The sequence below is a fragment of the Physeter macrocephalus genome, chromosome 18 (assembly GCF_002837175.3).
Source record: "Physeter macrocephalus isolate SW-GA chromosome 18, ASM283717v5, whole genome shotgun sequence".
Classification (NCBI taxonomy): domain Eukaryota; kingdom Metazoa; phylum Chordata; class Mammalia; order Artiodactyla; family Physeteridae; genus Physeter; species Physeter macrocephalus.
Genome location: NC_041231.1, coordinates 52,656,290 through 52,664,634, shown reverse-complemented (window position 1 = coordinate 52,664,634; position 8,345 = coordinate 52,656,290). Strand labels below are relative to the sequence as shown.

Here is an 8,345-nt window from a genome sequence, read left to right as displayed (position 1 = left end):
TAATTAAATGGTTTATCCTTCCATTTTTTTTTAATCTTAAGACATTTTTTTGCCATTCAAAAATATGTATGTGTGTGTATATATATACACACACACACACTCACACACACACACACATATTTGTATCCCTCCATTCTTAGAAAATGGGAGCATACTATATTGTTCTGCATCTGGATTTCATCACCTGATGATTGTAGTATAGAGAGCTCTTCCTCATTCTTTTCTTATCACTGTACACGTATTCCATTGTATTATAGTTTATTCCACCAGTTCCCTATTAATGGACGTTTGAGTTGTTTGTAGTCTCTTGCTGTTGAAAATAGTCCTACAAAGACGAATGTACTGCATAGGTCTTTCTGTATTTTTGCTGCTATCTATGGGGGTCAGAAAAGTGAGTTTGCTGGGTCAAAAGGTGTGGTAATCCTGCTAGATATAACAAATTCTTCTTTGTAGGGGTTATACAGTTTTGCATTCCCACAAATGAGAGGGTCTATTTCCTTCTCCACACTACTTTTCCCTGAGTATATTGTCAAGTTTTTGGACTCTTACTGGTGTTTCAGTGAGAAATACAGTTTTAATTTACATTTCCCTTAGTATGGGCATCCTTTCATATTCAAAGCAGTTTGTTTCTCTGTTTTCTCTGTGAACTGTCCATTTTTTTAGCCTATTATACATAGTGGGTTTTTTCCTCTTTATTTCTAATTTTAGAGGTTCTCTATATGGAAAGATAGTAAATATAAATTAGAAAAATTTTTTATACTCATTTGTCTTTTTGCTTTGCTTATAGTGTTTTTTGCCATTCAAAAATTTTCATTTCTATGTAGTCTTATTTGTTACCCCTTTCCCCTTCTTGCTTGTGGATTTTTGAGTCATTTTTTGGTAATTTTTACCCACTCCTTGGTTATAGCAGTTCACTCATCTTTTCTCTAGTAACTGTATGTTCTTACTTCCTTTCTTATTTCTCTGTCTCTCTCTCTGCCTGTCTTTCTCTCTCTTTTCTTTCTGTGCATTTGTTCTGGTGTATGGTATGAAGTTTGGTTCCAATTTTCTTTTTCCATGTGTATGGAAACATTACTCATTTAAAAGTTATGCCAACATTACTCATTTAAAAGTCTTATCTTTTCTCATTGATTTGAGCTGCTCTTTTTGTTTTGTTGTTGTTTAATGTACTTGTATATGTAATTAGGTCTATTTCTAGATTTTCTATTCTATTCCATTGGTCTGTATTCATGAGCCATTACAACATTGTTTTAATTGTATAAGCCTTATGTTTTAATATCTAGTAAGGTTAGCTTTCTTTGTTTTCATTTTGTGTTTTTGTAGCTTTTTTTTTCTTGTTTTTCTTCCAAATAAACTTTATAATCAACTTGTCTTACTCTGATGAGAAAAAAACCTGATGGTATTTTTATTTGGACTGCATTAAATGTATAGATTAATTTAGGGCGAAACAGGTATTTTTGTGATGCTGAGTCTTTTCATCCAAGAAGATGCCTTTCCATTTGTTCAGTCCTACTTCTCTGTCTTCCAGGAATGTTTTATATAATTTTCCTCATATCGATTTTGGGTATATCTTGTAATTTTACATGTATGTATTTATTTTATTTTTTGATATTTTGTTTATTATATCTTCTCTCTAGGTTTTATTTTGATCTATGATGATTATTGAATTTTGTATGTTAATTTTATAACCTGTTACTTTACCAAATCATTTCATTGTTCATAGTAATTTTGCCATTGATTAATTTGGGTTGTCTAGATGTATAATCGTATGAGATGAAAATTGAGGATTTTCTGAGCCTTTCCAAAGAATACAGAATTTTTCTAAGTTAACAATACATGGGCAGTGCAGGTGTGTTTCTGGAGATCACACTTAGCTGCTTAATGGTGTATTGTAGATGTTCCAGTCTGTCATGTGCCATGATCTGTGTTAACCATATCATTTGTTTAATAACAGGAGTTAGAAAGGCAGAAACATATGTGTAGTGTGCTACAGCATAAGATGGATGAACTTAAAGAAGGCCTCCGACAAAGAGATGAGCTTATTGAGGTATGTACATGAACTGTGGAAATACTTAATTTTGGAAAACAAATGCACTGAATTGGATGAGGGCATGTGTGTTGGGAGGGAAGGGAGTTAAAATGCCACAAACAAACTTGTCTCTTCACATTTAGCTGTACCCTAAAATCTTACAAACGTGAAACATGAAGGCAGGCTTAAAAAATTAATACTGTGAACCCTATAAATATTTCGCCTTTTAATAGCAGAAGGTTTTATAATTGTCTTTTATTCCTAAGCACATTGTTTCCTAAAGATATCTTAGGAAATGGGCAAAAGGAAACATTACAGAGTACCATGATTCTTTGGAATATAGTGAATGCTATATTTGGGGACATGATTCGTGGGGAATAAGAAGTTTGATCGTCACTCAGGTAGGTGCATTTCTGAGATGGCTAAATGAAAAGAAGAAATTGTGTCAAGACACCTGGTAGTAGACAAAAGGTGAAGGTTGCCCGGGGCTGTGACTCAGGTTTCTGGGGTGGAGGAGCTCTGAGGACCACAGCAACATCCTAGGAGGGAAGAAGGAGTGTGGGCCTCCAAGAAATCTTTGAAAGCATGTATCATCCTTTTGTGCCTGCCAGCTTGCATGCATCTCTGTTTTTCTTTAAATGTGGTTTTCCTCTTGAGGTTGTCATTTTTTATAAATATGGGGTGAGGTTTGTTGGGAAGGAGTCATGCTCACTTTCTTGGTGAGGTTATCAAGCGCGTCTAATGTTAACTTAGTGTTGATGCCGTGGTGATATCAGGAAGGCAGCTTTTTTTTTTTAATAATCTATTTCTGTTTCATTTTTTAAATTATTTTTTATTTTTTGGCTGCGTCAGGTCTTCACTGCGGCACACAGGCTCTTCATTGTGGTATGCGGGCTTCTCTCTAGTTGTGGCACGCGAGTTTTCTGTCTCTAGTTGTGGCACGCGGGCTCCAGGGTGCATGGGCTCAGTAGTTGTGGCACGTGGGCTTAGTTGCCCGGGCATGTGGGATCTTAGTATCCCGACCAGGGATCGAACCCGAGTCCCCTGCATTGGAAGGCGGATTCTTTACCACTGGACCACCAGGGAAGTCCCAGGAAGGCCAGCTCTTGACAACCCCGGAGATGCCACATGCATCACGCCCAACTCAGCCCCATCCCTCGTCCTTCAGAACCACCCCCCCTTCCCTCCCTCTTTTTCTCTTCCCCCATGGGCCTGCCTCACTTAATCTCTCCCCCTATAAATGACTTTTAAAACCATTTAATAGAAGAAAAGAAGTGACTCTTTTTGTGGATTTGTGTTACTTTTTTTGTCATTCTTGAGAATAATTGAATTGAACATAGCCTGCTGAAAGCAGATAGAATTTGTGAATTCTAAATGCAAACACAGATAACCCTTTGAAAATATCAGATTACATGTGAAGTTAGTTGTCTTAGTTTTTCCATATATGGCAAGAAGCATATTATCCAAACTCTGTATACTGCTGGCAGTTAAAAATCACGTGAATTCTTCTCCCTTTTTGTCCTCTTTTTTGTGTGTCAATATGCCAGCCACTTGTTATTTCTTTTTCTAATTAAAATATGTACTTTTCCCCATATGCTTTCCAAAGAATAATAAAACTACTTTGGGAGCTGCTTCTCAAATTCAGTAACTTATGTTAGAATTGGTTAAGTGTTCTAGTTTTTAGTTTGATGATTGCATTTAAGAGCTATTTTAATGCTTGACTTTTACAATTTTGTCAGTATGGTTTCCAATTTAAAAGCCCAGGGTGGAAATATACAGTTTCCCGTGTGCCTATTGATTCTTCCTTGTAAATTGTTCTTTTTTATATTTGTGTACTTGAGCAGGCTGAGAGAAGGGTGAGTTAGCTGCAATGTGTCAATTTCCCTTTTATTTCTAAACAGTTCCCTTGGTGGCTTCCCTATTTTGTACCCTGCTGTTGATGCCTCAACTTCATTATCAGCTTTCTTATTATCATTTGCTATTTTAAAAACATTTTTCTCCCTACTGTGGTCAAGTGTCTTTGGGAATGATGCAAAGTAGAAAAAATATACCTGTCTGTTATCAATCTGTCAACTTGATTTCCTTTTATTTGAAGTTATTGATAAATTTCACCCAACCTTTCCTCCCCCATGCTGCCCTTCTGTCATCTCTCCATCTCTCCTCTCTGCAGGCTCTTCTCCTGTCTGCTTGGTTCCTCTGGAGCCGTTGGCTCAGCATCATCTGTCTGTGCCCCTTTCCCTCTGGTCAGCAAAGTGACCAAGTAGAGCATGGCCTGAACTCTCCAGGTTTTTTTTATTCCTTTGCTGCTTATTATTCTTTAGATTTGGTGCTATTTTGGATGTCATGGATTAGTAGAGACTTAAACTCTGACCAGTGAGGGTTTCTGATATTTACTGATATTATGATAGTTTATTAATTTCGATTTATAATGAAAAAAGATCGTTCAAAGAGTGAGCATAAGGGCTTCCCTGGTGGTGCAGCAGTTGAGAACCCACCTGCCAATGCAGGGGACACGGGTTCGAGCCCTGGTCCGGGAGGGTCCCACATGCTGCGGGGCAACTAAGCCCATGCGCCACAACTACTGAGCCTGCGCTCTAGAGCCTGTGAGCCACAACTACTGAAGCCCGTGTGCCACAACTGCTGAAGCTCACGAGCCTAGAGCCCGTGCTCCGCAACAGGGGAAGCCACCGCAGTGAGAAGCCTGCGCACCGCAACCAAGAGTAGCCCCTCCTCACCGCAACTAGAGAAAAGCCCATGCGCAGCAACGAAGACCCAACACAGCCAAAACTAAATAATGAATAAATAAATTTAAAAAAAAAAGAGTGAGCATAACATACAAGCCTGGTCCTCTCCCCCAAGAACATTCCAGCAGTACTCAACTAACTGCTGTGGTCCCTTGTATATACCAGGCATTCCCCCTCTCTTTGCCTTTGCCCAACGGCTCCCATGAACTAGATGTTTAAACAAATATGCCATGCGTCTTTCTGCTGTGGCACCTCTAAAGCTTTGCTGCACACGTTTGTTTAAATGTCTGCCTTTCCTCTTGATCTGAGCTCTTCCAGAGCAATGACGGAGGCACAACAATGAATAAGTCACAATCCTTTTACTCAAGCAGCTAACAACAACATGGGAAGACAAACATATAAAAGCCAACTACAAAACGAAGGTGTGAGGAATATGCTTTGGAGGAAGAAATAATCCAGTGTATAGAGGGGGGTTAAGTGCTGTGGGAGTTTTTAGTTAGAAACTGAAAAATGGGAAAGATTTACAAATGAAGAAGTACTGGGGTGGAGTGGGGGCATTTCAGCCAATGGGAACAGCGTGAGCCAGAAAGTGGAAGGTGCATTCAGAAAATGTCACATTGGCTGGTGAGGTAAGAGAAGTGACCTAGGAATTGAGGAAGGCCTTGGATTGCCAGCCTAGCCATCAGCGCTTGTTCTGGGCCCATGTGGAGCCATTGAGGGCTGTGGAGATGGGTGGCTGTAGTCCCAGTGTGCCTTAGGAAGATAAAAAAAAAAAAAAAAGCCCAGGGTGCTGGGTATACAAACTTTAAAAACCTTAGTTTTAAGTATTTTTTATGTTTAGAATTAACATCCTTCAGATGTTAATATGCACATTAACTTATAACTGAAGAATCCTGACTATGCCAAAATAATGTTTTTTGGTCTTTAGAATGGAGAACCACGTGATAAAGTAGATGAGAAATGTATGAGTAGGGAAGCTGGAAGATGATAATTTACCAATAATGCATAAAAGAACCTGCTAAATATCAGAGAGTATAAATTGAGCATCGGTGCCTAGTCAGAAGAGTTAAGAATTGCTAAATGCTAAAAATCTAGTTTTTCTAAAAACTGATGTGAAATGTGTAATTTATGTTCTTGCTATCATAGATTCTGCTAACAGGAATTCAAAGCGATTGAGCTATGTCCTTCTTGTAGTTTTTTAGTTCTTCTTAAAAAAATAGGGTTCAAAACTACTGCTTGTTGTCCGTGATAAGGATCATTTGTTCATAAGAAAATCTGAATTTCCCTCTCTAAAAGTGTAAGTTGTCCCATGTGTGGGGGAAAGGCACTTATGAGAGGAAGAGTACATGTTTGGAGCTGGGTGTACACAGAAGCCCCAGCTGGCTTGCTGCCTCATAGCTGTGGTTGGAGCAGCTGCCCCCAGTCCCCTCGCTTGCTGTCATACCGACACGGCGCCAAGACGCTGGATGTCATCTTTCCTTCTAAGACACTGGATGCCATCTTTCCTGTTGATCACAGACTTTCTGCTTTTGTTAAGTTTCTTTATCAGCTTTATTTTTGTTCTGTTTTCCTCCCTCTAACCCCGTCCTCTTTTTCTTTCTGCTCTTTTATTACTTCTCTTCCCCTCTTCCTCTGCAGGAGAATCAGCGTATGCAGCAGAGAATAGACACCATGACAAAAGAGGTGTTTGAACTCCAGGAGACACTGCTTTGGAAAGATAAAAACATTAGGGTATGAGATCAAATTGGGTTTGGCCCAAAGCGTATTGATGAGGAATAGACCAATGTAAATTTAAAATAGAGATTCCTAAAATTCTGTCCTTTGACTATTTTTAGAGCATTTATACAGAGTGAAATATGAATAAGCAGAAGATAGAAACATCCATGGGAAAACCTGATCCTATGCCTGGAAAGAACTCTTCTCTCCAGCTGACTCTGGGCTTGTAAAACCTACAAGTAGGAACTTTCTAAGGAAGTTGTTCTTTATTTCCCCAGGATTTTTATGCAGAAACAGCCACAGGCATTTAATTCAAACTCTGTGGGTAATTTGATATCTTTACATTGTAAGAATTTGGATAAGAAGCAAGAGGATAAGGGATGGGGGGAAAGTTATTAGCATCCCATAAATCTTTGGTGAATAAAATAGGAAGAGATTAAAATCATTTTAATTACGGAAGTGGATAAGAATGTAAGGTTTGCTGGAGCTGCCAAACTATGATGTCACCTCTAATCATATCCTTGCAACTCCCCAAAGCAGGGGCCCAGATAAGGAAAAAGTCTTCAGTGCCTTTTTGCTAAGCCCTTCAGGTAGATTCCAAGGACACTGGAGCTGAAAAAAATCCCTGCCAGTTCATCCCATGTGGCCTTTTGACTGGCAGCCACCTACACCTCATGGCATATGAGCTCTCTGTTCCACAGAGGTTTAACTTGTCAGGGAAGGGCAGCGTGGAGGGAAAAGAGAGAAGGAAACCCTTGGCCTGAAGACATAGTTAGGAAGCCTCCGTTCTACTTGAGGTTAGGTGGGGTAGGGAAAAGCCAAAATCCCTTAGAGCACCTATGGTGGACAGGCGTGGATGTGAAGCCCTCCGGATCACATCCTCCATAGTTAGGGGCATTCTGGTATCCAGGTCATTTCACACCTCCAAGGACCCTATCCTCTCAATAGACACTTGGGAAACAAAATTACTTGTTAAAGTGTGGTAGACCAAGAAGTTTTAAAGAAAGAAAGCTACCTTTTAGAGTTTCTGATGCTAAAATACCAAGTTCCTGGAATTCCATCTAAAGCTGGAAAAACCTTCTGAGGTATTAATTAACTCTGTTAAGAGTTTTGAATTGTGACTGTGAACTACTGATTCTACTTAAATTTTTTACTTGGGCAGTTTAAATTGAGATGTGAAAAAGTGTATAGCACAAATCAGGTAGTTTGAAAGTTAAGTTGAAATCTGGTCACTGTTTAGAATGGGCTTCTTTTAGGGTTTTTTCTTTAGCACAGATCTGCAGGTCCATGATTTCCATTTTGTACAATTATCTTAGCATATTAAACTGATTATTTTGGACCAGCCATAGAAAACCCCCAAATCTCTCAGTCCAATAGCTATTCAAAATAAAACAAAAATTTTTTTCTACCCAAACGATGTACTGATGGTTACAGTATAAATTATTTGACTTTTAAATTTTCCTGGTATTATTGAATGAATGAGTGGGTATCTTCTTTCTATGTATTATATAATAACGTGTTCTTTTGGCTTTTTTGTTGTTGTAGTTGTTGGTGCCATTTTTCCACCAGCATTTGCTTATTACTTAGTGTCTGTGTCTCATTTTTTTTTTAATTTTTGAATTTTATTTTATTTATTTTTTTATACAGCAGGTTCTTATTACTCATCAATTTTATACACATTAGTGTATACATGTCGATCCCAATCGCCCAATTCATCACACCACCACCACCACCACCCTGCTTTCCCCAGTTCGTGTCCATACATTTCTTCTCTACATCTGTGTCTCAATTTCTGCCCCGCACACTGGTTCATCTGTACCATTTTTCTAGGTTCCACATATATGTGTTAATATACT

General features: G+C 38.7%; 1 protein-coding gene across 10 annotated transcripts in view; it reads left to right on the top strand.

Moving 5' to 3' along the window:
* Positions 1 to 8,345, top strand: part of LRRFIP2 (LRR binding FLII interacting protein 2) — a 125,436-nt gene that overhangs the window by 97,332 nt on the left and 19,759 nt on the right. For 8 of the 10 annotated variants that reach the window (XR_008615700.1, XM_028479592.2, XM_028479588.2 and 5 more), the window contains 2 exons: positions 1,955 to 2,047; positions 6,412 to 6,504. Coding sequence is in view for 9 of the 10 variants with exons in the window: in XM_028479592.2 (XP_028335393.1) it covers positions 1,955 to 2,047; positions 6,412 to 6,504 (186 nt within the window). In the remaining variant the exon portion in view is untranslated. The remainder of the gene's footprint in view (positions 1 to 1,954; positions 2,048 to 6,411; positions 6,505 to 8,345) is intronic. The other 2 variants (XM_028479594.2, XM_028479598.2) reach the window with 1 other exon arrangement.